The following is a 12,666-nucleotide window of genomic DNA, read 5'->3' as shown; positions in this document are numbered from 1 at the left end:
ATTTTATTGTTGTTGTTTTTTTAATGTGGTTTCTTAATAGTGATTTTTTACATTAAGAATAAAGTAGGCTTGAGTAGAAAGTCTGTGTAGCAACTTATATCTGTAGCAATCACTCTATTATCAGTCTCTGAAGAGAAAGCAAGCAGACCTATTTCAGTGGATTGTTTTTGCTGGGAAATACACAGTGAAGGGAGGGAGCTGTGCATCCTGGATGTACCCTGGTGAGAATCGAATGACTCGTGTCCACCCAAGGGAGGCAATAGCTGGGGAGCTGTATTCTTTGCTAGGCCACTGAAGGGAAATGCAGGTACAGTTGCCTCAAGCTGTGACAACCGTAACTTTTACAAAGTGAACATTGCAAGGTGAGAGAAGACATTACAAGTTGAATGAAGACATTACAAGGTGAATGAACAGGGAAAAATCTGCCTGGTTGGTAGGTTGTGGAGGCATAGAACAGAGGCAAACCTAGAATGGAAAAGAAGATGAGATTCAATGTGTGTAATAGTGCAGTAGAATTCTTTTAGGACACTACATTCCATGGTGTCCCCACTTTTGCTCTTGTAATTTTAGAGTTTTGAACATCTGAACTCCCCTTCCCCCCGATCCTGGTGCTTGTATATCAGAAGTTCTCAAATCTCTTCTGTTTGTCAGAGGGAGAGCGTGGGCCAGTAGATAAGGCATTGGGTTGGGAGATCTAAATTCTGTTCTTATTCTCTACTCAGTGACTCACTGTGTGGCCTTGGGCAAGTTATTTTAACTTCTTTGTGCCTTAGTTTTCTTATTGTATGAATGGGGAAAATGAGACACATTCCTTTTAAAGGTCTTTGAAAACCTCTGAAAATCACTATAAAAGTACAGAATGTGATTTCTTTGTATACTAGGACAACTGAAGATAACAGATGTGTGTTCTGACTATACTTGAGACTGCTGCAATGCACTCTGGAGACGACACATCCAAACAGTGGTTTTGGTTTTGTGATTGATTTTTTTTTCTAAATAAAATTCAGAAAATATCTTCAATGTATAGCTATTTTTTAAAGTACATCAAGTACAGGGCTCAAGCAAGTCAACAGTCTCTTAATACATGCTTGTAGCACATGTAGTCAACAGTCTCTTAATACATGCTTGTTCAGTAGACGCACATATTCATTTTACTAGAATCCAGTGGGTTAAATTTGTTGCTGTGAACTTGAAAGTTAATTTGGAATGGAGGAAATGATATTGTTGTATTTATGCTTTAAGGAAAAAATATTTATATACTCTTGACTGTATAGCCTGCTGGCTTTAGCTCTGCTCCCTCAAAGCTTTCAAAATTCCCTTGTTCTCATTAAAGGGAAAAGAGCTTCAATAACTTCTCATGGAATCGAAAACGTAATAGGTGCAGGATCTTTTAAGGAACTGTTCTTGGATTTCTTTAAGCCAAGAAGCATCTTGCATAGCCCAATCCCTTTAGATTTTGTTTTACTATGTAGCCTCTTTCATATTCATCTACTTTGGAGGTTTTTTCCAGCTATGTTAAATCTTATTTATATTGTATATGTTATCTAGATATGTTATTACAAGGGGCTTGGAGCCCAAGGCTAACACGCAGTAAGTAAATGGGCAAGGCATATGGGTCTGCATTTTAATCATATTAAACACTCTTTAGTATGGCATGTCTTGTCTCCTTTCAGAACTTATTGTCTTTCTCCCTGACATGCTAATAGAATTCAAAATGGTTGCTGACTTTCATTTAGAAGATATTACTGATCCTTTTAAAAGTAAATTGAATTAATCACAATGGTATTTTTAACTGAAGGCAGACTTCAGCTATTGGAAACTGCAGGTGAGACTTATTCGACCCTTTGATATATGAATTAATAGCATAGCCTGGAATACTTCATTGTAGTCTATGCTGCATTATATTAATGTAGTGTCTTCCTTTCACAGGAGACCTATTATCTAATATTTTGAGTTTGCTTTAATACATAGTGTTTATAATTCTTGCTTTCTTTTGAGATGTAGCAGTGAGGTAAGGCCTTTCCACGTAATTGCAATGTACAAACAAGCCATGGTGTAAAAGACACCATAGGTTTCTGCGTAACCATCAAACAGTTTAATGATTGGTTATAGTACATGTTAGTCATATATAATTTAGATGTAAATTTACTTTCTCATATCAAGTCTCTTTGATCTTTAAATTATACTTTCCAAAAATGTTGGATTGATTCTTCCTATACTGGAAAAATAAACATAAAAACTAAAGTGTTTGTTAGGATTCAGATGTTTCTCATCCATCTGCATAATTAAACAAGCTGAATAAAAGAGAACATAACTAGGAGGAAGTGTTGAATGCAGCTGAATGGCTTTGGGGGTTAGCTTAAATCAAAAGATAGCATACCATGAAGGTGAAAGTAAACTGTCAGTGTTATCATTCCATAGAAATCCTATTGCAAGTCTAATTATGTGAAAATAACATAGGACAAACTGACAAAAGCAAGAAAGTCCACATTGAGTCTGTTGCACCACTTTGTAACTGAATGGCATTTTACTTAGACATTGCAGAATCTATGGGCTTCAGCAGACTAATACAATATTGTGTAATGATGCAAACGGTAGATGGCTGTTACATTTTAATAAGAGTGCAGAAGGTTAACATTATGTTTAACCCCTCTTTAGGAAAATATATTCTCTCTCTTAATATGCAATAACAAAATAAAATAAATGCTTTTTGCAGAGTTAGCTTTTCAGTATTAATTCATCTCCTTGTTCTCTGTGTGAACTGTCTGTCTAGGTTCAAAGGTGGCCTTGGTTCTTATGCCATACTCTATTGGCTGTATTTGCTGGAGCATTTCCTACAGTTGTCAGTGGGAGTTGTGCATGTTTTACAGCCAACAATGACTACAGAGCCACCATTGGAATAAATATTCCAACTATATGAGGAAAACTTGTGGATAATCACACTAACTCTTTTTGTTTGCCAGATATACTATATTATAGCTGCCATCCTGTCCAGGATATGCTGTTGTACCCAGTTCCCTCAGTTGCTGCTGTTTATGTGGAATGAGGAAAAATAATGGCCATGATTCTGTATTGAAGATGCATGTACAGATGAATCTTGATTTGAGTTACAAAAGAGAGTCCCAATATTACTAAAATAATATTTAGACAATAACAAGTGAGTGTTCATGCATTGCTAAATGATGTCCATGATGATGTTAGTCTTAACATATTAAGAAAAGAAAATGTGGGTAATTACAAATTCTCTTCTCTGTCTGTAATATCAGATTTAAGATTTCTTTAATTTGGCCTGCTGCTGAGCTACTATTATAGCTGACTTTTATTGTAGGGTTCCTGGGCATACTTTGCTGACAAGGTGACATTTAAATGGCTTTTCAGTAATTAGCATTAAAAAACCTTGAAAAATTAACTACTATCCCAACTTTTTTTTATCTCTGCCCTTTTTTTAAAAATAAAATTTTAAATGTCACAAAAAGAATTTGACTTTCCATTTTTTTAAATTAAGCCTTTGTTTAGGCAGAAAGGATTTGAAATTGACTCCAGATTGTTTCTTCAACTTTCGATAACTGAAAGATATCTTAATAGATGTAAACAATTTTTTCAACCAGAAAAGTGATTGTTTTTCATATTTTTGAACATGCATTTCATTCAGCAATAGTTGTCATCTCATAACTTCTGCTCACAACTTTAATTTAGCATTCATCACTTGTAATTTGGATGCATTTTATTATATCTAGCTCTCTTGACTGGAGTTCTGAAAACTAAAACACTATTTCATCATGTTTGCCATAAAGTACTTTAAAGTAAAATGAAAAGTTTAATGGAGTTCTTATGGTAATATCAAATCTTTATAGAATCATAGGACTGGAACAGATCTCCCGAGGTCTTCTTGTCCAGTCCCCTTCACTCATGGCAGGACTAAGTATTATCTAGACCATCCCTGACAGGTGTTTGGCTAACCTGCTCTTAAAAATCTCCAATGATGGAGATTCCACAACCTTCCTAGGCAATTTATTTCTGTGCTTAACTACCCTGACAGGATGTTTTTCCTAATATCCAACCTAAACCTCCCTTGCTGCTATTTAAGCCCATTGCTTCTTGTCCTATCTTCAAATGTTAAGGAGAATAGTTTTTCTCCCTATTCCTTGTAACAACCTTTTATATACTTGAAAACTGTTATCATGTTCCCCCTCTCCCATCCCCCCAAAGCCTTCTCTTCTCCAGATTAAACAAACTCATTTTTTCCAATATTTCCTCATAGGTCAAGTTTTCTAGACCTTTAATCATTTTTGTTGCTCTCCTCTGGAATTTCTCCAATTTGTTCACATCTTTCCCAAAATGTGGCTCCCTGAACTGGACACAGTACTTGGGCTGAGACCTTATCAGGATGGAACAGAGCAGAAGAATTCCTTCTTGTCTTGCTTTACAACACTCCTGCTAATACATCCCAGAATATTTGCTTTTTTTGCAACAATGTTATACTCTTGACTCATATTAGCTTGTGATTCACTATGACTAGGGCCCTACCAAATTTACCATCCATTTTGGTCAATTTCAAGGTCATAGGATTTTAAAAAATCTTAAATTTAATTATGTCAGCTATTTAAATCTGAAATTTCACGGTGTTGTACTTTTAGGGGTCCTGACTCATAAAGGAATTCGTTTGCGGTGGGGAGTGTGCGTCGCGGTACTGCTAACCATACTTCTGCACTGCTGCTGGCAATGGCGCTGCCTTCAGAGCTGGGCAGCTGGAGAGCAGTGACTGCAGGCCAGGAGCCCAGTCCTGAAGGCAGCGCTGCTGCCAGCAGCAGCACAGAATGGATGGCATGGTATGGTATTGCTACCCTTATTGCTGCGCTGCGCTGCTGCTGGCAGGGTTTGTCTTCAGAGCTGGGTGCCTGGCTCTCCAGCCACCCAGATCTGAAAGCAATGTAGAAGTAAGAGTGACAATACCACAACCCCCCTAAAATAACCTTGGTTTCCCCCCACCCCACAACTCCCTTTTGGGTCAGGAACCCTAGTTTGAGAAAGGCTGGTCTCCTCTGTGAAATCTGTATAGTATACATAAAAGCACACAAAAGATCAGATTTCATGGGGGAGAGCAGATTTCACAGTCCGTGATGGGTTTTTCTTGGCCATAAGTTTGGTCGGGCCCTAACTATGACCCCCAGATCCCTTTCTGCAGTACACCTTCCTGGCCATTCATTTGCATTTTTCTATGTGTGAAACTGATTGTTTCTTCCTAAGTGAAGTACTTTGCATTTGTCCTTATTGAATTTCATCCTGTTTACTTCAAATCATTTCTCCAGTTTGTCTAGATCATTTTGAATTTTAATCCTATCCTCCAAAGCACTTGCTTATATCGGAGGCGCCTCCCAGCTTGGTATCATCCTCAAACTTAAGTGTACTCTCTATGCCATTATTTAAATAATTGATGACGATAATAAACAGAACTGGACCCCCCTTGATATGCCCTTCCAGCTTGACTGTGAACTACTGATAACTACTCTTTGGGAACTGTTTTCCAGCCAGTTATGCACCCACCTTATAGGAACTCCATCTGGGTTGTATTTCCCTACTTTGTTTATGAGAAGGTCATGCAAGATAGTATCAAAATCTTAAATCTCTTAAAATTTGAAATTGTTTTGAATTATTGTGTAATGTAGTCAAGTGTAGCTTTAAAATAGTTTTAATCAATGAAATCAAGGTTTTATTGGGTTTCAAGATAGAAAACACAGCATGGTTAGTAAAGCTGCGAAGATAAATTTGTGATATTTGGATATGGCCAACATACAACTATTTAAAATAACTGAAACAATAAACAAAATCTAGTGATATATTTGTAGATATACTGTTAGATCTATTCAACTGATGGAAAAATGGAGAGAGGTTATGTCTACTTCAAGGGATCACGGGATGGACTCTCTCACCCCATTGAAGGCAGTGCCAAAAGTCCCATTGACTTCAGTGAGGCCAGGCTTTAGCTCTGGGTTACTGATTCCTATTCCACTGATTTAAATGCTACACCACATACAATTATGAATTTAGTTGGGTTGAATGAGAAGTATAGAAGCGAGTAAAACTTGAAATTTAATGAATGTCTGGTCATTCCGTATACTATCTGCTAGAATTCTAGCAAGTTTCTAATGCTGGCTCTCTATGCTCACTCTTCTGATGGTAGCTCTTGTGAATGAGCTGGGAGTGTGAGTCTGGGATGGAAATTGGGTGAGACTTTTTTTTTTTAAAGTACTTTCTTGTAATTTAGGATCTGATATGACTTGTATCCAGTTCCCTTACCATAAAAACCCTGCTTCTCATCACCTTTCTTCCCGTTAGGCCATGTCTACCCTGCAAAGTTATGTCAACTTCAAGTAAGTTGACATCGAACCTCCAATTTAAGCAAGTCAATTTTGTGTGTCCACGCTACGTTCATTGTGTTGGCAGAGTGCATACTCACTAGCTGGGCTTGCATTGACGCACAGAGCACTGCACTATGGGTAGTGGTCTCACAGTGCACATAGCTGAGTGAAAATTTGGGTTGGGCTTGCAATGCCTTATGGGACCAAAACGTTGGCATGGGTAATTATGGGACCATGGCATTTGCCTCTCATGATGCACTTGCCTCCCTCTCTCCGTCCCTGAAGTCAACGGCAAACAAACCAAGCCTTTTTCATGCCTTTTTTCGTAAGCCTGGGTTACCTGCACGGACCCATAGCACGATAAGCATGCACCCCGCTCAGCTGTATACTGTTGCTATGAGCATTACAAACACCTTGTGCCTTATCCTGCAGTATTTACACAGCCGATACACAAGCCTCCGCATGGAACAATGTGGTTTTTTTTTTTGTTTGTTTGTTTTTTGGGTGAAACTCGTGATATTTGTTGTGTTTTAAAATCCCAGCTGCTGAAATAAAGAGATTGAATGAGAATCTGAGCTTTCATTAAAAAATATAAGTTCTTCTTTGAGTGCTTGCTCATGTCCATTTCATGTTAGGTGTGTGTGCACTGCGTGCACCATTGCTGGAGATTTTTCCCTTAGTAGTATCTGTTGGGCTGACTTTAGCATCCTCTGGTGCCATGTGCTTATGCGCCGGTATGGTGGCACCCTGTCAATTTCTTCGTCCTGCCCATGATGGCTGCTGGAACAGCTCCTCTTGCTTTAGCAAAGCTTCTTTTCAGAGATTTTTGTATTCTGTTTCATAGTTTGCTAGTTTCAAATATAGTTTAGTGTGTGTATATATTGTAAATAGAATGCCTTCTCATCCCAGGGCTCTCTTTGCTCTTTGGGCGGGACATGCCCTGATCCCCAAGGTTCAAACCCTGCATTGTGTGTGGCAAATCTATGCCTGTGAGTGACCCACGCTCCAGTTGTCTGAAATGTTCAGGAGAAACTTACATGAGAGACTGGTGTCAGATTTGTTGGGATTTTAAAGCCTGCACAAAAAAGAATAGAGAGATAAGAGTGAAAGCTATCATAATTGAAGCTGCTCTCGGACTAGCCTCAGAGCCAAACTGATCTGATTCTGCACCAAGCACTTTGGGCTTGGTATGAGGCGCTCCTCCAACACTGCACACTTCTCAGCACCATTGCCTATCTTCAGTGCCAAGGAAGAAGCACAAAAAGCAGTGTGCCGACAGAGGGCTCTCACCCATGCAGGAGGAGGACAGACCTGGTGAAGGCAGTCTTCCACCCATCGACTCCACCCAGAGCATTGAGTCTGGCGTGGGACCCTCCGCCGAAGCCCTGAAGCCACTGCAGCACCATCAGATTGAGGGTACAGTTAACTTCAGAGGCCTTTACAGTGGCAGGGACTTACTGACACTCCTGGTTCCACCAACTCCGATGGGACAGCTGCTGGCACCAACAGTTGTGAGTAGGAGGGAGCATGGGGCTCTGAGGTCCTTCCTGGCACCAGATCCTCCAGGACCAAGCTGTCCCTGATATTCTCTTCATGACCATCTCCGGCTACTGGTCTCTGGACCCCCGGCACTGAATGGAGACAGAGAGGAGTACCACTCCACCGTGGTCACCTTGTGGGTAGTCTTCATTTGAGTCCAAGGTGGAACCCTACATCCAGCATAAGGGCCACCACCAGTACCCATCCTATGCACCGCCAGACCTTGGTATGGGTCCTCCCACCCTTGCCTGACCAAGTGGACAATGGCCTATGGAGTGGTCATACTGGAACCCATGGTGGTTTCCCCGTTGTAGTCCCCCCCTTTCCACTGATCGTACTTGGCGACTTCCAAGAGGCAGGCTACCACTCCTCCACGCTTGATACCAGACCCTAACTTCAGTACTGACCCGGTACTGGTGTTCAGGATGTGGCTTCCATGGATGTTATTGAGGCTGAGGAAGAAGCCCTTCCTCCCCCCAAAATGAGGCCGTCTCTGGGCTGAGTAAATCACTTCTGCAGGATGACATCAGGGCCCATCAGGATCTTCTGAAGCGGATAGCAGCTAATCTGGGGCTAGAGCTAGAGGAGCTTAAGGAATCATCCCACAGCCTTATCAACATCTTGGCTTCAGCTGCTCCTTCCAAAGTGGCCTTACTCATTAATGAGGCAGTGATGGGTCTGGTCAAGGCCCTGTGGCAAACTCCTTCTCTGTCCCCCCCCATCTCAAAGAGGGTTGAAAAGAAATATTATGTGCCAACCTGTGGGTATAAGTACCTATACTCCCACCCCCTTCCAGGGTCCCTTGTTGTGTTGTCAGCCAATGACCAGGGCCAGACAAGTGTTTCCCCTCCAGCCCCCTAAACAAAAAGATCCAAAAAATGGATCCCTTGAGAGGAAAGTTTATTCAACAAGTAGTCTACAGACTCGTATCTCAAACTAGCAAGACTACAATTTGTTAGATTCCTTGTCTAAGTTCAAAGACTGTCTGTCTCAGGACTCAAGGCTGGAATTCTCTGCCTTCTTAGAGGAGGGTAAGAATGTTGCCAGGCCCTCACTCAAGGTGGCACTAGATGCTGCCAATGCATCTATACAAAATAGCATATATAAACAAAATAACAAAGACCAAGACAAAATTGTGTGATACCAACTGAAGAAACGAAACAGATCTAGACTGACAGTTTCCCAAAGCTCCTCTGTCACAATGAGGTGATGCTCTTGGTTTCAGTCATCAGGTCTCTCTCATGAGGTCCAGCAATCAATCCAGAACCTCCCTTTCGAAGACTCTTTCCTATTTTCAGACAGACGGACACGAGACTGCACAGCCTGAAGCACTCAAGGTCCACCTTCAGATTTCTGGGCCTCTGTGCTCAGTCTACTTAGAAAAACCATTTCAGGTCCCAACAGCCACCACTCTTCTCGGCTCCACCTCTGAGAAAAGGGAGAGGTTACAAGTGATGTCAACCGCTTCCATCCAGCTCAGCACCCCCGCTGGAGTCGCATAGGTACTCTGGTGGACCCAAGCAGGCCTGTGGAAGGTGTCAGTTCCCTCCTCAGATCCTCCCACCCCTTTATTTTTGGACTGACTGTCCCACTTCAGCCTGGCATGGTTGTACATAACATTGGACCACTGGGTGCTAAATAAAGTGGTGGTCAGCTATATTCTCCAGTTTTCATGCACCCCTCCCTATCACCCCCAGCACTGTCCTGCCTCAGGGATGCTTCCCACGAGCAACTCCTCACCCAAGAGCTGCAAACCCTCCTACAGATAGGGACCGTGGGGGAGATTCCTCAAGACTCAGGGGAAAGGATTTTACTCCCAATATTTCCCAATCCGAAAAGCCATCCTGAACCTTTGTCATTACCTCCTTGGATTCAGGGGACTGGTATGCTGCCCTCTACTTGAAGGATGCTTACTTTCACATTTCTATCTTCTGTGGCCACAGGAGATTTCTCAGGTTTATTGTAAACCAAACTCACTACCAACAAGCTCTTCTTTTCAGCCTGTCCACAGCCCCCACCGGTGTTCATGAAGGGCATGGTGGTGGTAGCTGCCTTCCTCAGATGGTGAGGCATTCAGGTCTGCCTGTACCTAGTTGACTGGCTAGTTGACCAGGCGTGCCCTCGTCCTCTAGATCGAGAGGACTAAATTCTTTCACAAATCCACGCAATTCTTTGTAACGAAGCTGAAAGGACTTCCAGTGTCAGCCCAGAGGATCTTATCCTGGAAACTTCCTGCATTTGGGCATGTTATGAGCAGGCAAATGTCCTACCTCTGGCCATCGTAACTGTTCACTCCACAAGAACAGGAGAATTCCTCACATGTAATCTGTTTGGAGCCTTGATTTTGGGACGAGGGGAGGATATTTCACTCTTCAGTGTGGGAGTTTAGAATAGCTAGAAGGGAGGAGTAAGGCAGAGAAAGGAGAAGTAAGTAAGGTAGACCCTTAAACATTCCAGAGAAGAGCCAAGTCCTCACACCAAACAGAGTCTAAATGCAGTGAAGTAGGAGACAGTGCAGCTGTGGCATATAATTCTGAAAATTCTGAAATAATTAAATCCAACCAGTGAGTGTGGCGGCATTTTAAATATGACCCATTTCAGTGAGTTCATTTTACTACAATAAATCGAACAGAAAAAAGTGAACTAAGTATTGATGAATATTGATGATTTTAAAAAAGATTAGAGAGAGGAAAGAGAAGCTCACTCTTCAAAAGAAAGTTTGTCAGTAAATGAGCAAATACCTTGGGATTGAATTATCAGCAATTTTCCATAGATCACCAATAGTGAAGGACAATTGACTGATCAAAGGACAAAAAAAAGTTAGCAAAAATAGAAGAGCTAGTATACTAGACTGAGGATCTGCACATCATCAGGAACAATTCTCAGCTTTGCTTTGAACAATGCACCAGGACATGAATGATGATTTGGAGGCACTGCAGTGGAGCATTAAACAACAGTGACCATAAGTTAACTGGGTTCAGAGTTAGGGTTTAACTGTTAAATAGAGCCAAAATTATGAGAGTTAAATTTATTCCCAACTTTGTTGGAATACTTAAATATTTGAGAAATTAGAGGAAAAGAAACCTTGCTAATGAATGGAGAATATGCAAAGACCTCAGAGGTAAAAGAACTATAAAATGTTAGGTATAGAAAGGGACTAGAAATCGAGTTATGTTTAAATAAAATGTGTAAAAATAGAGAATTTCTGCAAAAGAAGGCAAGATAACTAATATATTTTTCTATACCTCACAAACATTAATGAGAAGAGATCATAGGGGAGGATCACTTAAAGGAGTATCATGATTTAAAAAGTTTTTCTTCTGTTATCAGTAATTCCTCTATTTATTAGACTGGCAAAAAACCCTCCCACAAATTTTACAAATGATTTGTGGTGATTACTTTCTGCATGAGAATAGTCTAGTTTTTCCTTTTGCAGGTGAGGGTGGGAAGGGACGTGATTTAGAACTTGTTGATTCATCACCAGGACTCATCAGTTAGTAGAAAAACTCACTTGCACCAAGTTGTTTCCACACCTTTTGAAAATTTAGACACAAATGAGTGTGGCAAAATTCACAACTTTAACAAGGAGGATTACTCTGGGAATACAGGACATTTTAGGACTGGAGGAGACGATGAAGTGAGCAGTAGCTCACGAAAGCTTATGCTCAAATAAATTTGTTAGTCTCTAAGGTGCCACCAGTATTCCTTTTCTTTTTGCGAATACAGACTAACACGGCTGCTACTCTGAAACCTAAGAAGTCTAAGTTTCAGACATGGACTAGGTCGAAACCTTAAAGTAATGTAACCGTAGTAAATTTTGTTGTAGCTATTGTATTGAGACGTTAATGTTTATTAACATTATTATTCTTGATTTCTTTATCTATGATGGTAGTCTTATGCGAATAGCCTGGGCACTGTGTCATCTTTTTCATAACCTAAACTAGTTAATTTTATAACATGGCTAACACCAAGTATTGTATTTTCCTTGTATTCTAAAGGATTCATCCTCCTGAATATTTCAGGAAGAAATATGCTGTGGATGAAGTACACTATAAAAATGAGGTGAGTGTCTGCTTTTCCTAATATTTTCCCTATGAATAAAAAATTAATGATTGTTCTGAAAGTATGGCAGTAATTTCCTACAAAAAATCTTGTTCCATTAAATGTTGTTGTCATTTCCTAATTAATTAGTCCTACCTCCAGTTCCTGAATAATGACATTTGTTTTATAAACTTTTCTAAAACTCTTAAAAATATTATGCTGTCATTTTGTTGGATTGTACATTGAGACCAATTCAGAGACGCTTTTTAATATGCTCTGTATTTAATAAAAAGATTCATTGGGCATGATTCTGAAGGGTTCTGGGGACTTGTGAGGAAAAGACAGACAAATTGCCTGACAATGGGTTAGCAATGCCAATGCTTAACCAGGAAACATAAACTTTCCTCTCTATCCCTATTTCATAAAATATATTAAATTTTCATGAGCTGCTTTAATGTAAAATATTTTAATTTTTCATTTAATTATTTATTCAAATATTACTTTGTCTCTTGTATTCATGTATTTTTAAATATGGGTATTAATTGCACACAAGTTTCTCTTTGTATAGTTGTTTTTGAGTAGATGTTATGTTTTTGTTCAGCTGGCTAGTTTATTTTTTTTTTCAGTAGGAAAGCTCAGCAGGATTATGGCAGCATGTTTGCCATACTCTGTGGTGAGTTTTACGGAGAGCAGCTTAAAAAGGAAGATCTTGCTATTTCTGTCCCCT

The 12,666-nt window shown here is 40.1% G+C and overlaps 1 protein-coding gene across 2 annotated transcripts in view; it reads left to right on the top strand.

Annotated features, from left to right (window-relative positions):
• PEPD (peptidase D) overlaps positions 1–12,666 on the top strand; it is a 220,915-nt gene that overhangs the window by 25,792 nt on the left and 182,457 nt on the right. For both annotated transcript variants that reach the window (XM_038368850.2, XM_043494753.1), the window contains exon 4: positions 11,897–11,960. In XM_038368850.2, coding sequence (XP_038224778.1) covers positions 11,897–11,960 — 64 coding nt within the window. The remainder of the gene's footprint in view (positions 1–11,896; positions 11,961–12,666) is intronic.

Source organism: Dermochelys coriacea, chromosome 12 (genome assembly GCF_009764565.3).
Source record: "Dermochelys coriacea isolate rDerCor1 chromosome 12, rDerCor1.pri.v4, whole genome shotgun sequence".
NCBI classification, from domain to species: domain Eukaryota; kingdom Metazoa; phylum Chordata; order Testudines; family Dermochelyidae; genus Dermochelys; species Dermochelys coriacea.
The sequence above is the reverse complement of the archived record's forward strand: the minus strand, read 5'-3'. Positions and strand labels throughout refer to the sequence as shown.